The following is a 22,500-nucleotide window of genomic DNA, read 5'->3' as shown; positions in this document are numbered from 1 at the left end:
TCGTTCGCCTTTGCAGTGAAATTTTTCAAACTTTACTCAGAGGCTTTAAGTCAGTTTTGCACTCGGCATTATTTAAATTAATCTTTGTAATATTTACACAGGAATAGCAATATTACCAAAAACTATTTACAAACTTCAAAACTATGACCTATTCTTACATTTTACGCAAGAGAGAGTGAACATTTGATGATGCGCATGAAATGGTAACTTCTGAACTGCAGACACTGAGAACTGTAAGATATCATTCAGATAAAAAAAAGGTCCGTTTTCTTTAAGAATCTATCAAAGTCTCGTTTATAGAAAATTCCAAAGGTCAAACTGTAACCTAACAACGAACGACATCTGGGCCCAGTTGTTCAAAACCCGATTACGTAATCCTCGATTACTGGAAACTAGAGTTGATTAAATGGAGTTTCCACACGATTTTTAGCCTCCAACTTTGAGTCAGAAGGTTGATTTCCTTCAGCATAAAATTACGATGTTATCGCCTTTTTAAAAAAAAAATTATTCAAGTTATTTGGCATTTCGAGTTCGCCTAATATTAAGTTACATGAATCACATTATGGCAAGAGCCCCCCCCCCTTCAGGGGCTTTAATCGGCTTTTGAAAACTGAGCACTGGAAAACAACAAGATATCACAAACATACGTCTAAAGTACTGGCTTGCAACCGAAAGGGAAAAATTGAAACTATTGGTTCAGTCAAATTGTATCCACAAACAAGACGCGTTCATGGCGCTAAATCCGGTCATTCTGGGGGTGAGTAGTTAAGTTGGAGTACACGCATGAAGTAGAACAAATGCATTAAATAAAAGATAACACAACAAACAAACAAGGGTGGGTGTTGATAAAGCGACAAGTTCGATAGCGTTCAATTAAAGCCTACCGAATTATATAATGGCGTTTTTTACACGTAAAAAAGAGTTTTGTATTATCAGAAAAGTGCGCAAACAAAGCCCAGCGGGCGGGACTACGTCATTTTTAAACTTTTGTCCCTGGGGGCAGTGCCGGGCTGGAGTAACATCACGTTATACACAGTCTTGCTGCCAGTGCCACCAGTCATTATCATCACATGTTTATGACATCAAAAGAAAATCACTTGCGGATGACATCACGCGAAATCTGCACCGTCAGTTTTTCAGGCGAACCAAGAGGGATCAAAGATGATCCGCCGGTTTGCGGCAGAAAGGGCAGCAGTTTTTCTGCAAAACCAGAAGCTCGTAGTCGTCTGTGTGAAACAACTGTAACAAAATAAATAAAATAAATAAATAAATAAAACGCATATATTTCTGCGCACAACTTCTTTACATTTTTTTTTCGCGCGCATCAGCGTCGGTGCTTTTGCCCATTGTTTCTCGACCTTGGTACCCAGCTTCAATTTTCATGCGCTGGCAAAAGTTAAATGTTCCCAGTCGCTTGCAAGCTCTTTTCTTCAATTTAGTGATGTCATTGTTGGAAGACTCTGAGTCGCCAGATGTGGTTAATTAAGTTCTGGTTCCAAAATAAGCCGTCTCACAGCACTTGTGTACCACGTTAAAATAACCAACTCACTGACCGAAAACAGTGGGCAACTGAGTTCCCGGTATTATGGGCTATCACTCTTTCTGTAATGAGGGCAGCAGTGAATCCTACGAGTCATTTAAATAAGATTGCAACGGCTGTCATTTGGAACATAAGAAAAAAATCCGGGCCCCGTAAACTGGCCAGTGTAACGCACTTCGAGCTCATTCGGTTTCATGAAAAAAGGCGATATATATGAGAGATTAAGCATCGCGTTCACATGAAGTTGTTCCTTGTCATAAAAGTTTGATTGCTCTAACTTGTTTCTCTTCTTTGAGACGTTACTCACCCGGTTACACGATGGACACAGTGTAATTGACACATCTGGCAGTAACGACCGGTAGTATTGATATTTCAAAGGGACTGGCCACTTCTTGACAAGTACCTCGCGGCTATTCATGGCCTGCAGGGTTGATCGACCAACGCGAACTGGTACAAATTCGGATCCACCTTGCTGAGAAATACAAAAGCAAAAAGCTATTTAATAATATGACTGACATTTAAGATCGATTGGAGTGAAAGTTTGTTGAAATGGGAAGGTGACAGCTTTATTTTCGCGTGATTAGTTCAAGGGCGAGTAAAGTCCGCACAGATTGATAAGAACATCACCACATCAACGCGTTTATTTGGACAACCCTGATGTCAATGCGGCCCCAATATCTGCCTGAACTTATCCAAGAGAATCCCGCACGCATTAACAATGAGAAAAGCTTATTGAATTTCAATATTTTATGACAGCCCACTGATTTTTAAGGCATCAGATTTGTATGCACATGCTCTTTAGTTCATCTCCCTCTGCATGTGGAGGGAATGGAACAGCCGTGTGGAAACGCTGGGTCTTAAAATTGTAAACTTTTAAGCTGCATTAATAATCCTTCATAACAGGGTAGCATATAACTAGTTTTCATTGTCTAGGTGGTTCCAGTGTGACAAACCAACTTATTATGAAACCCTTTCAATGAAACGCTCCAAACAAAAGGAGCGGTAATGAAATACCGTTTTGTTTCTCGGTTTAGCGTTGTACGACCGATAGAAATGTTTGGCATTTCAAAAAAAAAAAGTAACGACGTAGTTAAACCATTTTTAATGTCGCATAGCATAGGAGTTTCGGTGGTTGATCCTTTTTCCCACGTTGTCTTAATTTTACAACAACATTAACCACCTTTTCCGCCAGATTGATTTTGGGTTCACGTCTTTTTGTTTTCCTGGCTCCACAGCAATGATGCTGGGGTACTGATCTCCGATTCCCAGACAACTGGTGTTATTTTTGGTTTTTTTTTTACAATCCCACCGACCTAATATCAGGAAACGCATTAGACGCTAAACGAAAAAAAAAAGAGGATGGCCTAAAGGCAGCTGAGAAAATTGCTGTTGTTAAAAGAAGCAGCTGAAAACGCGGTTGTTGGCTCAAAACAAACAAACAAACCTTCCGCTTTCGTTAAGAGAAATTTAGCACATTCGTATAATTTACATTTTCTTAAGTGATTGAAAGAAAAAAGAACAAATGAGAAGATCCATTTGACTTTTCCTGTTTTTAATCCTTTCTGTTTTCTCTTCGTCTTCTGTGTTTTTGACAGATATTGTTTTTAAGCGCAAAAACCTTTTTTGTTCTAATCTTTTTAAATGGCTATTTGACGACAAAAACGATATTATCGCGGGTAAATCAATTCTTTGCCTCATACACGCGCTTAAATGCAAATTATTAAAATAAGGCTTTGAAAAGAACGTTTAAAAAGACGTGGGAAAAAGTAGAAAGCGAACAGTTGAAAGGAAGGGAGTTTTCAATTGCTTCTGTTCTTATGATTAAAACAAAGGAACTTTGAAAATCCAAAAGCTTAAAGCTTCGGCCAGCACAAAATCAATCTTATGAGGACGAATTGCCCTTTACTTTTCCGTGAAAAGCGGATATTGAGAAACGTGACGCACCATAATGGAAATCTGATGGGCTTCAAAAAGAATTGTGAAAAAATTCATATGGGATTATTGTGAAAATTTGAGGCAAAAAACGTTACCCCGAGCCTAGATGCGAGTTTAATCGGACGACATAAGGCGTCATCTGTTAGTAGAAGTAGCCGTGGAAAAATATATTGTCAATATCTTGCAACGTGATCGATTGCCTGCAGAAGTGCAATTTTGCAAAACGCCGTCACGTTCAAGAATATTAGATTGACATATGTATTGTCAGTACTCAGGTTATCTACTGATTGGTTGGGAGAGACGTAATGTTATAGATCGTCTGCCGGGCACACGACGATGTCATTGGTTGCGAACTCTCCGAACAGCGCCAGATTGCTGCATTTCGATGTGCCTTTTCTGACACATTTTTGGCTCAATGAGTCTGTTTGTCCTGTTTAAAAAATAAATCGTTAATAAATAAACGCGAAGGAAGATGTTGGCAACGGTTGAGTGTGCATTGTTAGTAAATCAACTTTACCGTGTGTCGTTTAGCCTTGGTTTTCACTAGCGACGCAAGCACAAGCGGAAGCATAAGAGAGCTTATTTCACCGTGGAAATGGATTCGGGATTAAGCACAAGGATCAAAATTCATCCCTTTCCTTCTCTTTGCGCTTATGCTTCCGTTCGCGTTCGCCGCTCGAAACGCAGCATAAGCACAAGGAAATTTGCTCTGTTCGTTTTCACTTGCATAAGCTACTTAGTTATGCTTGTGCTCGTGCTTGCCTCGCTGGTGAAAACCACGCTTTTAATAGAGTTTTTCAAACCGGCTGCAGGTAACGCATTAGCAGAGTCCCTCTCAGTTCTGACATTTGTTTGAAATAGATTTTAGCAATACAAGTCGCTAGTTTATCTTTAGAGCGGTTTTCAATTGAGTGTCGAAAGTAATTAGCTAATTACTTTGGTTTTGCATCTACTTCACTCAGTGATTGGTTCAAAGTTTACGCGCCAACTTTTCAACCAATCAGAAGTGAAACCAAAACCAATTGTGGCTCGCGTGCACATTTTCCCGCCTTTTGTGTCGGCTACGTGTAATTACTTCGAGTTTTGATTGGTTTACTGGATTGTTTCCGTCCTTTTTGAGTGGTTAAAGTAATTACTATGGTTTTGGTTTTACGACACTCATTTCAAAACCGCTCTAAGCCAATCGTGTGTCCACTTATTCTTTTAGGAGGAGGGGGAGGGGGGTAGGAAATTCGCCAATTTGTGTGGCTTGAAAGTCACCGCGTGTGATTTAGCAAACAACACTTGGTATCAAGTTAACATACTGATCATCGCAGTTATTAATCAACGTTGCTTGAGCAGCAGTATCGAAAGAAAGCCTGAAAAATTCAAGATGGGACGGGACTCAAGCCTTGATCGCTCAACTGGCAGATCACTGCACCGGTATCGCACAGGACTCTGGAATCGAATCCCGTTCAAGCCTGAATCTTCAGGCTTTTCTTTCGTTACTGCTCAAGTATCGTTGATTAATAACTGCGATAGAGCGGTTTTGAAATGAGTGTCGTAAAACCAAAACCATAGAAATTACTTTAACCAATCAAAAAGGACGGAGACAATCCAGTAAACCAATCAAAACTCGAAGTAATTACACGTAGCCGACACAAAAGGCGGGAAAATGTGCACGCGCGAGCCACAATTGGTTTTGGTTTCACTTCTGATTGGTTGAAAAAGTGGCGCGAAAACTTTGAACCAATCACTGAGTGAAGTAGATGCAAAACCAAAGTAATTAGCTAATTACTTTCGACACTCAATTGAAAACCGCTCTAATGGACATCTTAAATTGATTCATCTCTCAGCAGTACAAATATATGTGGCTTTCATATATATTAACTTTCGTCATCTCTTGGCATGTTGACAGGTTCGTCTTTGCCAATTAAAATTTGCGAAAGAGGAATTTACCCTGTTGTAATCATACTTATTAATCTTCAGTTTCTCTATCTATTAATCGAATATCTTTGGTAGAGCGGTTTTCGATTGAGTGTCGAAAGTAATTAGCGAATTGCTTTGGTATTGCATTACTTCACTGAGTGATTGGTTCAAAGTTCTCGCGCCATTTTTTCAACCAATCAGAAGTTAAACCAAAACGAATCGTGGCTTGCGCGTGCATATTTTCCCGCGCTTTGTGTCGGCTGCGTGTAATTACTTCGAGTTTTTATTGGTTTACTGGATTGTCTCCGTCCTTTTTGATTGGCCAAAGTAATTACTTTGGTTTTGGTTTTACGACACTCGATTGAAACTCGCTCTAAGATGTTTTTCTAACCTCAAAGCTCATCAGCTTTGCGGTGAATGGATCATCTTCTTGCTCTTCGGGCGGTTCCTCGGTTAATTGCAGGGTCTGGAAATCTGGTCATCGGTCAAGGAGATATTTGATAAGTACTACGTGTATGATTAAAAAAAATCCTCTCAACAGTAACAGTGGCCTGAATGAGCCAAGACAGACCCATTCTCGCCGTATCGTCTCAACAGAGGCTCGTTGAGGGAATTCAAGAGAACAGGTAACCAGAGAGAAAACGCTAACGTTTTCATCTATCAAAAGTCAGAAAGAGTAACGCGGAGGCAGTGTGGCCCAGTGGTTAGGGCGCTTGCCTTGAGATCCGGAGTTCCCGGGTTCAAGACCCGCTCTGACCACTCGTTGAATTTGTTCCTGGTAGTCCCTGGTTGAACGTCTCAGCTGCACTTGTAAATAGCCAACTGGCTTGCCTCCGGCCAGTTGGGATTCTTAACAGTTGTTGGTGCCAGTTCTTGTTGTTCTGTCGTGGTTGCGTTTCATTGGTCCTGAAAAGCCCCTATGGAGAGTGGTCAAGTAAGTATGTATCGTATCGTATCGTAACGTGAAAGACTGAAGCGTGAAAGAGAACGCAACAGACAGACTAACACAGGGACATAGACAGACACATAGATATAAACATGAACATAAACAAAGAGTCATCATCACAGAAACTGCTGACATAAACAGAGTCCTGGTTACAGAGAGACACTGACATAAATAAAGTACATACACATGGACAGCGACAAACACAGAAAGAAGTAATACAGGCAAAGGCAGACCCACAGACAGTTTTAGACAGCAACGTATAGAAAGAGACAGACATGAACAGGGGCATACAATACATAGACAATGTTGGTGAAGACAGACAAAGTGAAAGATTTAAACCCATAGACAAAGACCAAAATGAGAAGGACACAGGCGCAAACACAAGCAAAGACAAAGACAGCCAGGCAGGCACAGACATCAATGGGAAAAGCCATTGATAGAGACTTCTTTTATAAACACAGCACTGTTTGGAAACTGCGTGAGATGTACCCCCAGGATTGCTGCCGTTCTTTCTTCCGTTGGTATCTCAAGTGGGATGAAAGCAAGAAATAGACCAATTTCGATATATTAAAATTCAGTCCCAAACTAAAAGCATCACCTCGAGGCTCTGGGGAATAAATACAAGGATTTGTATAAGTTTATTTCCTAGAGCCTCGAGATGATGCCTTTTGTTTAGGACTGAATTTTAATATATCAAAATTGGTCTATTATGCCCACGCTTCTAACGGCTTACGGCTACACACCTCAAGCGATGTCGCGCATTCTGAGAATAAGGAGAATAAAGCAACTGCTTGCAATCTATCTATGTTGTAATCCTCTCTAACAAGCGAAACATGATGCTTAACACATTACTGAGCCTCCTTGCATGTATTTGGTCCAAATGCTGTACACCTTGAATTAGGGCAAAGGATACTTCCCATATCTTTCTCCTGCCAGTTTGAGCCACTTTTCTTTCTGCCCCCGGTCTTCGTCGAGTCTTTCTCGATAAGTTTAAGAGCTTCTTCGTCACTAACGTGAAAAAACAGAAGAAATTACGAAACACCCATTATTATCACTGGAGTGGGTTGCCTTGCAGTCCAAGTTACCGCATGTATTATGAAAAGTTGTTTTAAGAATATTTACTTGAAAGAAAGATAAATAATTAAACACTCAATGTGCCCTATAATAACTGAGTCTATCTACAATAAGTGCTACACAGCAAAATTACAATTTCGTTTCCCGCTTTAGCTACTCAGCTACGATCTTTTTTAAAGCGGTTTCCGCTATAATCCCTTCTTCTTTGCCCCGCCATAAGAAAATTAATACGACTCCTACCTGATGCCATCCTCTAAGACAAACTCAACCAACGGAAGCACCTCTGGCGAAAAAGAAAATAAACTGTGTTTAAATTCAAAATGCCTGAATCAGTTTGGAAGTTACTGTCCAAGTGACACAGCTACAACAAACTGGCGCTTAGCAATAGGATCACTCATAGAGTCTTGAACGACTTGTGCTTCTAAACAATCACATAAAACATTAATCCAGTTTTGCCGTCTTCGCATGTTTGTCAGGGACTGGTCAAAAAGTATGGGGGGGGGGGGGGGGGGGGACCGGAGCAGAAAGAGGGTGGGTCATCAGTTTTTGAGCCCTTAGCAAGGGGTGGGTCGTTCGATTGTCAGCGACCCATTGGGGGTGGGTCATCCTATTTTAAACAGGAATAGGCACATTGTTAAATAAATTAATGATCGAGGGCTTGATTCTGTTGAAATAGCTAACAATAAATTTAAAGATGAAATGGTATATGAAATGAATCATATATGAACTGCGGATATGAAATCAAGTGACGCGAGGTCACGGGTTCAAACCCCGTTGAAGTCCTGAATTTTTCTGGCATCTCTACGCAATTGCAAAAATTGCTCTCATAACTGCGAAGATCATAGCTTCACTTAATAAATTTAAAGCATGGCAGCTTTAATGACGTACAATTCTATCTTTGTTCGTAAAATCCAACTCTCTTTTGTCTCTTTTTGTTAACAAATACAAAAATTATCTAGTAAAAAATGAATGTGCTTTTCACTACGGTGTTATTCCTTCTGCAAGACTACAATTACAAAGTACTAAAATAATTCTTGGATTATCACCAAGAACTGTTTTATATTATACATTTCTCATATGGTGTATCAATTTACAAATTGCCAAAAAACTCATTTGTGTATTGTGTTGTACATGCTTTTGTATCTGGTTAAGAAACAAACCTCACCGTAAATCACCACCATCACAACTTCATATACAAATGTGGTATAACTGATTATATAACAAAAACAGATATTTTATCAGGGGGTGGACCATGTAAGTTTCAGCCTTCATTTAGGGGTGGGTCAAATAGTTGTGGGTCATGTGTTTTTTATCTGCCACACTTTCAATTGCTCCGGCCCACCCCCCCCCCCCCCCAATACTTTTTGACCAGTCCCTCAGAGCGCATGCTATCAGCCAGACTTTCCAACTTTTTTCTTTCGTTTAATCCGTACAAGTTGCAGGCCGTTACTGACGCGCTGGGCACTAGTGGAATATTTCACTTACCGAAAGACGAAAACGAATACACAAAGGGCTGTCTGCAGTTAATACACTGGTTGCCTTTGTTATTTAAAAGGGGGTTTGTAGTGGAGCATCGGTAGCACAAAGGAAGCAATTCCTAAAACAAAACAAAATTGTCCACGTGAGAAGTCCCCCAACTTGAAACGATGTCTTCCTATACACGTTGGATTTGCCCACGAATGACTTAAGATTTTCTAAGGAACAAGTTGCCGTTGCCGTATTTTCCATCTTGCATGGACATACCCCTCCACTCCTCTAGATCACCTTAAACAGAGTAACAAAATACAGGGACCCCTCTTTCCACCCAACATAAGATCTCCAATCAAGGTTTCTCTTCTCGACTTTTAACTCCAAGACTTTTCAATGACCCTCTCGCACTCGCACTTAAAGTACTTCCCTCCTTGTGTCACTGACACAACTACGCATATCTCCATCAGCACAATCAAGAACACTTTCTTTGACTTTTTGTAGCGATCACGTGTTTTGGATTTGAGCATGCGCAATTGCAAAAATCGCGATCTTCAAGACTAATGCGCATGCTCGGAAAACTTAATGTCAATCCTGCGTAGTTCCAGTCCTTTGCAAGGGGTAACTACTAGTTTGGCACTTCATTTGGAATTAAAACTTTGTAATTTTGCCCCAACAAAGGACGGGGACTACCACTAACAAAATAAGCTATTGTGTACAAAGACCCAACAGAAGAGGGGCAATGGCAGCATGTGAAATTTTACGAAACCTGAATTTGACAAATGACCCACACTGAACATAGCTAAATGCATTCCCTAGTACTTAAGTGTCCATAACGCCAAAATATTTTTCTCACTAAAATGAATCTTTGCACCTGTTCGAAACGCATTGCAGCCATTTTTTCTTTTTCTAACAAATCCTGCCATTTTATAGGCTTCGAAAGCCTATAAAATCCAAGCATCTTTTGTTCGCGACCGAGTCAGAAGGGGAGTGGGTCTATTCCTGATTTAGCCTGCCCGCAGGCGGTTGGAACCGCCGGTTTTTCTCTCTCCTCTCCCCGCCCCCCTCCCGACCCTCAACCCGGCCCAGACCCAGCCGCGCGAATCCAAGATGGCGACCTCATTAAGAATTCCGGTTTTTTCGACCATCCAACCGCCTGCGAGCAGGCTATTCCTGATTTGACGTTACAGTCTACTTGGTTGGTGAATAACATCTAGGTCCTCCCCACTCATTAACCCATTCCCTCTTGAGAGTGAGAATGATAGATTTTACTCTTAACGCCAGACGATTTCTCTCGTCAATGAGGGCCCCATCGGGCCTCAATTAAAGGTCAGCCGGGAACCAATGACTGGAAGATAAGGCAGATTTTATCAATATCATTTTCCGAGTTCCTGTCCACCCTACCTCGCTATCATGGAATGGTTTTGAGCGAATGGTAACACTTCCCACGTCAATCGATTCTTGGAAACGTTGAGGAATTTTTAACGACTGCATTAAAGAAGAAAAAGAAAACAAGTTCATCTTTTCAACTCAGTACACAATGGACGATACTTGATTTAAACAAAAATAACTCATGCCTTGGGGTCAGCTATTTGATGGGGACAACTTAGATGAAGCTAACAAAGAATTGTAATGAGTAAACATTGACCAACAACCTTAGTTTCACAAAGCAAAGACAAAAGATTTTATGGACACATATTTTAAGAGTAAATAGGTGACCTCCAGTTTTTTTTATATAAAAACTTACGCTCAAAAGAATCAAGTGTAAGTTGTCTTTCTGCATTCAATGTGCGTGCGGTTTTAAAACTCGAGCTTTTAAAACTGCATTACTGAAGTAAATGCTATACTCTTTTTACCAAATACAAACCTGAAGTTTGTCGTAAGCCGTACGCGCCATTTTATAGGCTCCAAGATTCTTGCTCTGCTTAGCAAGAGCAAATAAGGTCGAACTAGGAACTGTTAAGTTAAACTGCGAATACACCTTAATAAGGGATGATTCATAAGACAGTTAATGAGTAGTACCTTCCTATGATGCACTTTTTTAATGTCGAACAAGGTGGTTGAGACCTTTGAGTCTGTGCCGGGGGGTGGGGAGACTTCAAGGGAAAACATGCGTTCAAATGAAAACGACTGAACGTTACTTTCTTAAAGTTCAATTCATTTTGCTGCGCAAGGTGGTTCCATCTTTTGAGTTTGCGGATGAATCTTTAAGTGTGCCCATTTAAATGAAAGCTACCGAGCATTTCTTTCTTTCTGCTGTGCAAGGAGGTTCTGAATTTGAGTCTGTGGACGAAATTCAAACATGTGACCATTCAAAGGAAAGCTCGTAACCAGAACTTCCTTTCCCGTTGTGTTGTGTATTGTGTCGAAAACTATTACTTGTCATAGTTGGCAGTAGCCGGTGAAAAAGATACACTCGTGATACTCCAGGTGGAATGTCCTTTACCAACATATGTAGGAGGTAGCGAGCGATGTTAAAGAGCGTCTCCGGCAGATGGGATGTAAACGGTTCGTCCTGCGAGAATAAAGAACATGGTCACCTTTCAATCTTTCGCATGAAAAATTGCTGAAGAAGCACGCAACAAATAACTTGAGGGCTCTCTCATAGACTATAGTCTCAAAGATTTTACCGAGATAAACGCAGTGCGAATGAAAGAGAAAACATGTTTCTTGTACACAACTGAGAGTGTCGCGTCTACAAGAGCGCGCGATTTTTAAGGACAAATGGCTCGTTCAAGTTTCAGAATCTCTGTTGCAATTTACCATTTCATGACCTGCTCAATAAACTTGCCCATTATGTAGTTTTTCTTTTAGAGTGTTGCCATTTTCCCAAGCCAGCAAATTCTAGGGACGACAACTGAATGCCCTCGACCTCGACCTACAAGTGACAAAATGAGTGAGCCCTCCTCATCTTTTGAGCCAGCATTCTCCTCGTCCAGTCGACCCCTAAATGCCAACAAGTAGGCACTTAAAAGGACGCGTACTGAACCAACCTACAAATCAAAAGTAGACACCACAAAACAAAGGTCATTACTCACCGTGTATCTCTGAATGGAGTGATACAGATGGTATATTTCTGCTTTTTCCTGATATTCATGGAATTTGTCCAGCATTTCATAGTCTGGTTCAGCGTTGGAATTTTCCGTGGAGACTAGATCCAGACACTGAACTGACAGCTTCCAAAAATAATATCCAGCATCATGAAACCTACAAATGCCATCAGGAAAGTCTTCAGAAAAGAATAAGACTTTAAAGTGCTATTCTGAGGACCCATATATCATGTCCCAATTATTCAAAATGGGGGCACCTCGGGAGGTAGTAAGCGATTCTGAAGTTCATTTCAGTACCAATACAAAATCTTCCTTGGAAAAATTTCACACAAATTTCCTTCAAGTTTAATGGTGTAGTGTATCAGCGTGCAAGGTGCTGCTTGCCGCTTTTCCAACCAGTGGCATTGAAAAAGGTTGTGTGTGAAGGATGAGTTTTTGCTTTTCCTTTTTCAAGACCAAAACTGTAGTCCAACGAAGAAAAACGATTCTAAAGCTTAAAGCTCAGTGTCCACAAAAGCCAAGACAAAACGTGCCAATCACATGAGTGGTACTGACCTGTGTTCTACCACAGCATTATGACACAGTTGTTCCAACACCTTGACAGCTTGGTCTCGTTTCCCAGCTTTATGGAAAGCTGTGAAAAAGAGATCGTTTTGGAGTAGATTCAGGAAAAAAATATCGTCAGTAGTGGTTTATTATTATTATTATTATTATTCCTCAGAATAGTGAGTCTAACGTAGCTCACCTTCCTGAGCCTCATCAAATCGATCATTTTCCGCCAACCAGTTAGCATAGGGAACAAACACTTCATCCTTTGAAGGAAAATCAGAAGTGACGATTAAGCAAACAAATGTTACTTGATGTACCCTTAAACACGATGTCATCACTTAGCTTTCCCGCAAAATTTTTTACCTTAAATTCGGGATGTTTCTCAGCAAGTTCAAAGGCCTAAAAATCAAGAACACAAAAGAGAGAAATGCATATCAGTGTCGTGATCAACGTAACTTAGAAGTCAATTATGTGACGATGACAATGACGAAGACGACGATGATAATAAGGATGATGATGACGATGATGGTAATGATGACGACGACGACGACGACGACGACGACGATGATGATGATGATGATAATGATGATGATGGTAATGATGATAATGATGATGATGGTAATGATGATGATGATGACGATGATGGTAATGATGATGACGACGACGACGACGACGACGATGATGATGATGATGATGATAATGATGATGATGGTAATGATGATGATGATGACGATGATGGTAATGATGACGATGACGATGATGGTAATGATGATGATGACGACGACGACGACGACGATGATGATGATGATAATGATGATGATGGTAATGATGATGACGATGACGATGACGATGATGGTAATGATGATGATGACGATGACGATGACGATGATGGTAATGATGATGATGATGATGACGATGACGATGACGATGACGAGGACAATGACAAGGACGATGATGATTATGCTGATGATGCTGGTGACGATGACGATGGGGAATAACATCCTACCTCCTCCCAATGTTTGGATTCCACGTGCAGTTCCAAAAGAGCTTTCATGTCACCAATCTTGACGTACATCTCAGAGGCATAACCATGCTGTATGAATAGCAAGACAGAGTTAAACTGTCTAATTTAATAGGGAATATATCTTTTGACAAACATTGTTTTTGTTATTCAAAGATGCCAACCTTAGGAACAAAAGATCCTTTTTTTCACAGCCAGTGAGGCTCTTGCTGGCACATTAATGACAATAGGTGACGTCAACGATACTAGTACAAATAATTCAATATGGCTAGAACTACACGTATATAGTTAAAAATCGAGATGACCCATGATGGAGAGCTGCCGGTTGCAATATCTCACACAATAGGATTTCACGACAAAGCAAGCATCGTTCCCACGTACCTGGTCATGTTGTTTGAAGAAATAAGCGCATTGCTTCAGTCCTTCAACTTCTGCTTTGTTGAGGTTGCGTCCAACTTCCAATAGCCTGTTTAAAACAAGGTATGTCTTAATTTTCACAATGAGTCAGCTCTTCTTTTTTAAGAAGAAGAGTGCTTATCTTTTCACAAAGCAAGATCTACTGACACATTTCGAAACAAATGTGCGCTCCTTTTTTGGCTGACAAGAGAAAGAGGGCATCAAAGCTTTCAATTGCATACAAAGCTGTTTAAAGCACCAGATCTTACAAGTAAATAAACTTAATTACAACTCAATCAACTCACTTTTCTACCCAGCCGTTCTGCCCAATAATTTCAATCGCTTTGAGATTTTCGCCCGCAGCAAGGAACATATCACTGAAAAAAAAAAAAAAAAAAGAAAACAAATTCACTTCACTCAAATGTCATCAGACAACACTGAGGGAGCAACTGAAAGGGATTTGGCAGGAAGGCAGCCATGGACTTCTGGTCCCTAGCGAGGAGGACTTCACTCTACGCAATTTAGTTAAAACAGTATCCATGCAACCCTAAAACGTTTTTTCAAATAATGTTATTTATGATTCTACGAACAAGGGCAATTGGGTGTTTGGAAGTTTGCCATGATTTTGCACTGAAAAAAGACAAAAAAGCCTTAACTTAACAGGGAGTCTTAACGCGGCCTCTGAGAGGCGGCGTGGTCCGGTGGCTAGGGCGTTGGGTTTGCATGTGGTTTCCCCAGGTTCAAATCCCGTTCTAACCTCTGGTTTGGATTTGTTTTCGGTTGTCCTGGATTCAACTCTACCACGCTTTGTAAAATATAGCCAACTGGTTGCATATCACCAGTTGGGGTTCTTATCCATGTTTCTTTCAAATTATTAAAAGTGGGGTGCCTGTGAACTAGCTTCATAGCTGAGTGCACTTCCACTATAAACAAAGCACCGCTTTGCTTCAGACACACCCTCGAGAGTTGACGAGGCTGCTCAGAGCTAAGAAGGGAGTCTTGGTAGATTCTCTTACTGGGTCCCAAAGGAAGGAGAGAGAAGAAAACTAAAAAGCTAGAAGGTACAGTGAAATATGAAACTTGCATTCAGATCTGTCACTTGGCACTAGTATCACAAGATCTTTTTAACACACGCTGAATTTCATTCAAATGGCCTTTGAGGCATTGCTAGATGAAAGACCCTGGGAACAATGTTGTCTGCACATGGAAACAGTCACACCTAGTTGTACTTACACAGCTGCCTTGGAGTCATTTGTTGTTTCACACCATTCTGCTTGCTTCTTAATCAGTTGTTTGACATTCTTTGGGTCACTGCTACCAATAAAATCCTAAAACAAAATTGACAAAATAGGAAAACATAAAAAGACGGATGTATTTGTTGGTGTGCAGGTACACTATCTAGAAAGTCAAAGGAGACTGGTGGGTAAATGAAATTATTGCCATTGAAATTATTATTATCATTATTGAGAGTCGTCCTGCAGTACTGCTAGGACTCCGTGAAATATTAAAATTTAATATTTGATGGAGGTTTTGCAGTACGGCAGGACACTCTCAATAATAATAATAATAATAATAATAATAAATTAAATCGCAATAACCCCAAGTGACTTGATTTGATTTCCAGTCTCCATAATTAGAGCAAAGAAACTGAAACCTGACCACAATTTCTTTGCAAATGGAAACTTGTAGCCACTCCCAAAAATAGATGATGCTAAATTGAAAAACAGGCCAGACAATCTAGATAGCAACAAACAAACTGAACCAGGAAGAGCCAAATGACCTGTCAAGCTCCACATCCCCAAACCTAATTACTTTATTTTCTCAGTTGCATGTGTGTGAGAAGAGCATCTTCTACTTCAAATCCTTCCAAAACCAGCAGGAAAAAGCACAGCGACTGAACTTAAAAAGTCAAACAATGGTGGTATTACCTTGGCATATTCAAACTGTCTGAGATCTGTGAACATCTCCATGGCCTGAGAAGAAGTAGACACGAAAAACAGAGTTTAAAAGAGAAAGTTTCATGTGTCCTTCTCAACTTCAGTACTTCACAAGTTGTTTTCATACCTTTGCATCATTTCCAGTCTTTTTGTACAGCTTACCAGCATCATGAAATTTGCCCTAACAGATCAGAAGAGTCAAAAAAGTGAATGAACTTGAATCATAAATTGGCTGTGTTTTATAACCACCAACACAGATTTGGGACTTTGCACTTAAGCACTTGAGAACTTCATCTGAGGAGATCTTACATGGATAACCTCAAATCATTATCAGTAACTTTAACAGCACAGGCCAGACAACAAGACTAGGGTATACTGTTTTAGAACAGTGTGTGGGACAAGTAGTTGTACAACAAAGAGAGAACCTGTGGGTGAGAGGGTCAGGATGCAGGGATGGCGCAGTGGTGAGAGCACTCGCCTCCCACCAATGTGGCCCGGGTTCGATTCCCAGACTCGGCGTCATATGTGGATTGAGTTTGTTGGTTCTCTACTCTGCACCGAGAGGTTTTCTCCGGGTACTCCGGTCTCCCCTCTCCTCAAAAACCAACATTTGACTCCATTTACTTTCATTGTTGATTTCAGTTTACAGTGTCCCTTAAATAAAGTTGAACTTAAATAAAGTTCCTTTCCTTTCCTTTCCTTTTCTGTCATAAGAGGAAAGGCAGCATTGTTCTGTCTCACTCATAAAACAATGCTCCTAACTGTTGGTCCTTAGTAGTGAACAAGATTACTTAACTCCCATTTGCCACTTCCTATTGGCTGTTGGTAAGTACAATATATGAACAGTTTCAGAATTGTTAAAAGTGGAAAATAAACTTTCATACCTTAGTTAAATAACTAAGGGATTAATTGACAGAATTGTACGTCCCATTTACTGAAAGTTTGCTCTCCAAAATTTGTTTGAATAGATCAAATACATAACTCTTACTAACTGAGTTGGAAGACCATACTGTAAAATTATGGATTGAGTTTTTTTCCCGTTGATTCATGGCCCATGCGAGAACTGCGTGGAATGAATCAACAGGAAAAGTTAAGTTCCATAATTTTACAGTAAGGACCAAGGAAATGAGGTTAGTACGGTAAGTTGTTTATTATATCTATGAGGTGATTAGCTGTGTAGAAAATAAAACTAGTTGAAGTCAAGCGGGAGGTTCACAACCTACACAGATTGGCGTGTCAAAATCTGAAAACCGAAATCTTCTCGGCTGTTTGACATAGTTGCTTCAAGATTCAAACAGTTTTAGAAGTTTAGGTAACAGGAACGACATGAAAAACTTGCTAGAGAACGTTTTCTCGAAATTTCAAATTTAGCGGACTGTACAGCAGGCACTACTGTAGAATATGGCCTGCTAATCACAGTGTAAAATAGTCTTTGAGAGATAAAAGAAATTGCCGTACTCAATACTGATAAGCGAAATGGAAAACCCCTGACCTGATAAGCATAAACATCTGCAAGGAAAGCTTGCTCGTCAGTTTCACCTCGCTTTTTTCGTTCCTGCAAATAAAGAATTCAAAAGACTCTAAACACCTACTTTCTACAAGTTTGACACTCTTTTTCAAACAACATTTTATATACTAACCTCAATGTTATGGATCAACTCCAGATACCTCAAATCACGCACTCTGATGAAGGCCTATAGAGCAAGTGATAATATCTAAGTCTTGTATGTGCAGCATAATCAAGCCATTTTTAGGTTAGAGGAGGGTTACAGAATTGCCTTCATCCTTCGTCCAAGGCTATGTCGAAACCTCTGTTGTCTGGCTCTTCTTTTAGCTGGCTGGCTGCCTTCTCCTACCCCTGGTTACCCAGTAAAGCCACAATATGCTTCATTTCAAATCAGTCTATCTTTTCTTTGTACAATATTTTAGTGCAAATTAAAACGTTTGTTGTTTTTGATGTTGTCATTCTAGTCTATGTTTAAACATCATTCAGCAATAATAATGGCTTTCAACCAATTTTAAGAAGGCCCAAGTTTGAATCTTCTTTTCTAGTAGTCAGGCATGTTTGAATCATTAACAGAGGCACATCATTTTACCACCTGTTAAGATCCTTAATAATTATAAACTAGTAACAAACAACAAGTTAGAGCTCAAGTTATAATAAACAAGTGGTCTAGAGGACATGCAAGATCAACATTGAAAAACTACAGTTAGAAGTTCATGCAAGAGGCAAAAATAAAATTCTCTAGGGTGGGGCTGCCATTTGGCCCGGCAAAATTACAAAATACCTTTTTAGCTGTGTCAAAATCCAAACCCTTTTGAAAACAAGGGGAAAAAGAGAGAAAAAAACTTATTAAACAAATAATGCTATAACGGAGATTGATCGTTTAATGCAGTTCAACAAGTTACTTAGTAACAAAAACAAGCAATAGTGGTCTGGACTGGTCGCGAGTTGTCAACAGGGGCAAGCTCACTCAGTCACTTAACCACATGGCAATTCACCCCCCCACACCAATCCCCTCCACATTTCCACTGGTTATCAATGTGATGGATACCTCGATGCCAGGCATAGGGGACTCAAGGCTGGGTTGTGGGGATTGCTAGTAATGGGAGTGTCACTCAATTGAGGGGCTGGCTGGCTGGCTGGCTGACATAACCCAGGCACCCAACCTGCATTTAGTGATGCAGTTGTTCAAAATGATTGAAGGTGAAGTGGCTACTTGCAACTGAAGACCTAGCACTAAGAATTTCAGTGAGTTTCAGTGAATTTCAAGGATATTTGGCAAAAAGGTACACCATTTTGAAGATGGTGAAAATTTGGCCCAATTCTTACACCAATCCTTTCATGGAAAATGACGTTTCAAACATCTTCAAAGCAAAAATTCAAAGAAATTTCAATTTTAAAAAATTGTGGAATTTGTCAAAATGTACTTTAAAAGAATAAAAAGCAATAACTCAAAGATACTCGGTTCCCTTTTTAACATAAAAATGTCAGACAAGTGCAAACTATAAAGTGCGAAATTTCAGATGTAATCATTAATTTGGGCAACCATGATTTTAGAGGGTCCTAAATCATCCCAAAAGCCTTTCATTCTCATCACTTTTTCAGGTTACCTCCAGTGCTTCCATGGCCAGTGCTCTCCAGTCTCCCTCAGTAACTCCAAGGCAAGCCACTTTATAAGCATCTCTAAAGACAAAAATACCACACAAGTTAATTTTGTTGTGTGTTAAATAAACCCCTGACACTAAATGAATAGTTTACTAAATACAGTTTACATTAATCTATATTTTGGAAAATGTACACTTTACTTGTATAGCTTCTTCTCCAAATATTGATACATAGGGGCAGACTAAAGAGAAGAGGAGAAATAATTGCATCAGTTACATGTAGATGTTTCAGATATGTTTCATGCTTTGTGCCAAGTCTTTTGATCAGTCCAAGACATGGACTTCATTAGCAGCCTGGACCGGGACTTGCTTCAAGCATGGTTAGTGGTAATCAAGCATTAAATACCATGGAAACCTATAGGTTTGGATACCTCTTAACCATCAGTTAGCGTTAACCAGGCTTCGGGCAACTGGCCCCTGGGTGAGTAGGTAGTGATGGAGTAAAAGAGGTAACACAGAAGGGATAGTACCCACTTTGGCATTAAACAGCTGTGCATCCATGTTGGACAAATGGTTGTACATGTACCATACTGCACTAACTAGTTTTTTACACTTCTGTATTGCCTTGTTTTGGCACACTTTTTAAAACCAAGGAATCCAAGCTGTACCTGAGGCACTTCCACAGCAGACATGGTGTAGACATGAAGACAGAAAATCTTAGAACCTGTAAAACCAACTACAAAACCCTGATGGAAAGAAAAATTATTCTGATTAATTCTTACAGCCACCTCTAAATCCATTATTGCCAGGAGATGAAATTTTTTTTGGTAGACAGTCTAATTCTTTTGTAAATTGTCCACAGTCAAATAAAAACTAATAAAATGAATATTTTCTAGTAAACTTGAAATCAAATGCTAAGGAAAACAATGGATATGAGTATTGGACAATACATACTTAGCAGTAAAGGTCAGCATCATAGAAAAAAGGTAACTGTGAACAAGAGTTTCCCCACACCAACAGTCTCTTGACTGTCAGCCAAGTGTTGGTTGACAGTTGGATAAGTGTTAACCAAGTGTTGGTCGACAGTTAGATGACAGTGTTAACCAAGTGTTGGTCGACAGTTGGATGACAGTGTTAACCAAGTGTTGGTTGGCAGTTGGATGACAGTGTTAACCAAGTGTTGGTTGACAGTTGGATGACAGTGTTAACCAAGTGTTGGTTGACAGTTGGATGACAGTGTTAACCAAGTGTTGGTTGACAGTTGGATGACTGTTAACCAAGTGTTGGTCGACAGTTGGATGACAGTGTTAACCAAGTGTTGGTCGACAGTTGGATGACAGTGTTAACCAAGTGTTGGTTGACAGTTGGATGACAGTGTTAACCAAGTGTTGGTCGACAGTTGGATGACAGAGTTAACCAAGTGTTGGTCGACAGTTGGCCGGCAGTTAAAAGACAGAACACAGTTGGTGCAGGGAAGCTCTTGTTCACAATGATTACCAAAAAAAGAGCTGTTAGATGCAATTATGTAAAGGCTACCTATTTCCCGTTCCTACAGTAGGAGCAAGACCAAAGTAAATTGCTTCTCTTATGTTAGTATGCTCCTACGTTATTTATTTGTTGGCACAAAATCAACAGATGTCAATTTCAGTCACTGCCTAAATAATCAGTGTTGACCTTAAATATGCACCAGAATTATAACAAACACATACCTGAAGTTTCTGTTGATGAACTGGAAAGTTGCTGGCTTTGATGTTTAACATTCCACCACCAGAAAAACACAACATGTCCTGAGAGGAACCAAAAAAAACATACCCAGAAACTACTTCTCTTGATTACTGAGTATTAGAAAGGCAAGGCAAAAATTTGGTCAACAAGTCCACCAAGAAGTCAACATTTACATTGTACAGATAGTCTCATGACCTATGATCAGTGGTAAACTCTATGTTTATCTGAAACTGCCCCCAGTGGGTGAATCCAAGGTGACCGTAAATAAACTCTAAAATTTGCTTTCATTAATACTACCAGTAATAATAATACTAATAATTTAATTCTTAAAACGGATAATGCAAAAGGTCTCTATGCTTTTTACATTTTGAAAATAAAACTATATACACTCAAGCAGCATTCTAATGATATTATTTAGTAAAATAAATATATACATAAGTTCAGATTCACTATTCACTATAAAATGTTTTAAACAAAAAAGTCTTAAGATTGGACTTAAAAATATCTACAGAGTTTGCTGTTTTAAGAACTAGTGGCAAGTGTTCAATACTTCAGGCCCAGGCACAGAAAATGCTCTATCTCCATAGGTTTTCGAGTTCGTGCGACGGACTGCTAAATAAGTTGTTAAACTAGGTAAATTAACCAATGACTGTAAGAAACATTTGTGAGCTGATGATTTGAGTGTTGACCCTTCATCAGTTGAGAGCAAATTTAATTTTGCGTCCTAGTTAGTGACCCCTTCATTAAGTGTTCACTGTGCATGTAATTAACAGACCAACTATAAAGTGTGTGAGAACAATTTAGGAGGGTACACAGGTGTGTATTTGTTTCTACCCATCACATATCTACTGCTGCAAAAACTATCTTCATTACATTACCTCATAGTGTGTGTTCCAGGCCACACTGTTGGCATTTGGCTCCTGAAAAATGCAATTTCAGCTTGTCATAAAAACAGTCAGTGCAAACTAGTGCATTATGAGAAATTATAAAGACTTGATTTCAAGAGCATTGACAGTATACCTGGAACAAAAGTTCATTTGTCTTGATGTTGTAGACAAGACAGGTATTGTTTTCATCAACCACGGCCAACTTAGTGCGGCTACAAAAACAAGACAGTAAAAATTTACTGGGATTGCAAAGTTTAAGGGAGAAAATAGTCATCTTTAGCTTGAACCTCTTGTTTTCCCATTACAGACAACATGATGTTCTCAAGGGAATTTGCCTTTTATTTTTCATAAGTACATAAGCACATTCATAAGACGACATTTGAAAGAAACAATACTGTTCTCTAGAGAAACATCACATGGTCTGAAATGGGAAAACAAAACATACAAGCTAAAAAGGTCCATTGAGGAAAAGTTCAAGTTCAAGTTTATTCCCATCAATAATAATATCTATGACAATCTGTAAGACTGGTCCCCAAAATAGTGAAAGTACTAGTCAAGGCGGATCATTCATTATAAATACAACGATTTACAAAAAAGTGAGATAAGGGAACAATACTAAATACAAGTATGCTAGTTACCAGACTGAGTAAAGTAACGCAAGTCAACAAGAAAAATGGGTATAGACGCACAAGGAAGCAGTTTTATACTATAAATATACAGTATAAAAAGAAAAAAAAAGAGAAAAGAGAGATGGTTTTTGTCTGGGCACTTTTCTTTCATTCCCTTCCTGATATAACATTATAGAAATGACTTCATTTGATTTCAGAGTCTTTGTCTTAAATGCTCAAGCCACTTTATTTTCTTCAAGGAATTTTTATTTGATTTTTATTTCTTTTTACTTACCTGGTGCTCAAATCAAGACAGCGAACACTTGTCTCTTGTTTCAGAATCGGCAGA

The 22,500-nt window shown here is 39.5% G+C and overlaps 1 protein-coding gene across 2 annotated transcripts in view; it reads right to left on the bottom strand.

The window, feature by feature from the left end:
* Window positions 1–50: 50 nt before the first annotated feature.
* The window catches only part of LOC138011607 (intraflagellar transport protein 122 homolog), a 51,397-nt gene continuing 28,947 nt past the window's right edge, over window positions 51–22,500 (bottom strand). For both annotated transcript variants that reach the window (XM_068858688.1, XM_068858687.1), the window contains exons 19-47: window positions 22,447–22,500; window positions 21,677–21,755; window positions 21,535–21,576; window positions 20,641–20,718; window positions 19,600–19,677; window positions 19,133–19,173; window positions 18,938–19,010; window positions 18,112–18,138; window positions 17,464–17,517; window positions 17,316–17,378; window positions 15,951–16,004; window positions 15,815–15,859; window positions 15,120–15,214; window positions 14,192–14,263; window positions 13,872–13,956; window positions 13,476–13,562; window positions 12,833–12,868; window positions 12,666–12,732; window positions 12,476–12,554; window positions 11,909–12,077; window positions 11,285–11,385; window positions 10,738–10,819; window positions 10,275–10,358; window positions 8,889–9,000; window positions 7,644–7,686; window positions 7,243–7,337; window positions 5,775–5,857; window positions 1,848–2,012; window positions 51–1,239 (exon numbers count right to left, since the gene is read on the bottom strand). The exon at window positions 22,447–22,500 is cut by the window's right edge and continues 32 nt beyond it. In XM_068858688.1, the coding sequence (XP_068714789.1) occupies window positions 1,156–1,239; window positions 1,848–2,012; window positions 5,775–5,857; window positions 7,243–7,337; window positions 7,644–7,686; window positions 8,889–9,000; window positions 10,275–10,358; window positions 10,738–10,819; window positions 11,285–11,385; window positions 11,909–12,077; window positions 12,476–12,554; window positions 12,666–12,732; window positions 12,833–12,868; window positions 13,476–13,562; window positions 13,872–13,956; window positions 14,192–14,263; window positions 15,120–15,214; window positions 15,815–15,859; window positions 15,951–16,004; window positions 17,316–17,378; window positions 17,464–17,517; window positions 18,112–18,138; window positions 18,938–19,010; window positions 19,133–19,173; window positions 19,600–19,677; window positions 20,641–20,718; window positions 21,535–21,576; window positions 21,677–21,755; window positions 22,447–22,500 (2,227 nt within the window). In that variant the 3' untranslated portion in view covers window positions 51–1,155. The remainder of the gene's footprint in view (window positions 1,240–1,847; window positions 2,013–5,774; window positions 5,858–7,242; window positions 7,338–7,643; window positions 7,687–8,888; window positions 9,001–10,274; window positions 10,359–10,737; window positions 10,820–11,284; window positions 11,386–11,908; window positions 12,078–12,475; window positions 12,555–12,665; window positions 12,733–12,832; window positions 12,869–13,475; window positions 13,563–13,871; window positions 13,957–14,191; window positions 14,264–15,119; window positions 15,215–15,814; window positions 15,860–15,950; window positions 16,005–17,315; window positions 17,379–17,463; window positions 17,518–18,111; window positions 18,139–18,937; window positions 19,011–19,132; window positions 19,174–19,599; window positions 19,678–20,640; window positions 20,719–21,534; window positions 21,577–21,676; window positions 21,756–22,446) is intronic.

Source organism: Montipora foliosa, chromosome 7 (genome assembly GCF_036669935.1).
Source record: "Montipora foliosa isolate CH-2021 chromosome 7, ASM3666993v2, whole genome shotgun sequence".
Taxonomy (NCBI): domain Eukaryota; kingdom Metazoa; phylum Cnidaria; class Anthozoa; order Scleractinia; family Acroporidae; genus Montipora; species Montipora foliosa.
Note: the sequence above shows the minus strand (reverse complement) of the source record. Positions and strands in the feature narration are given on the sequence as shown.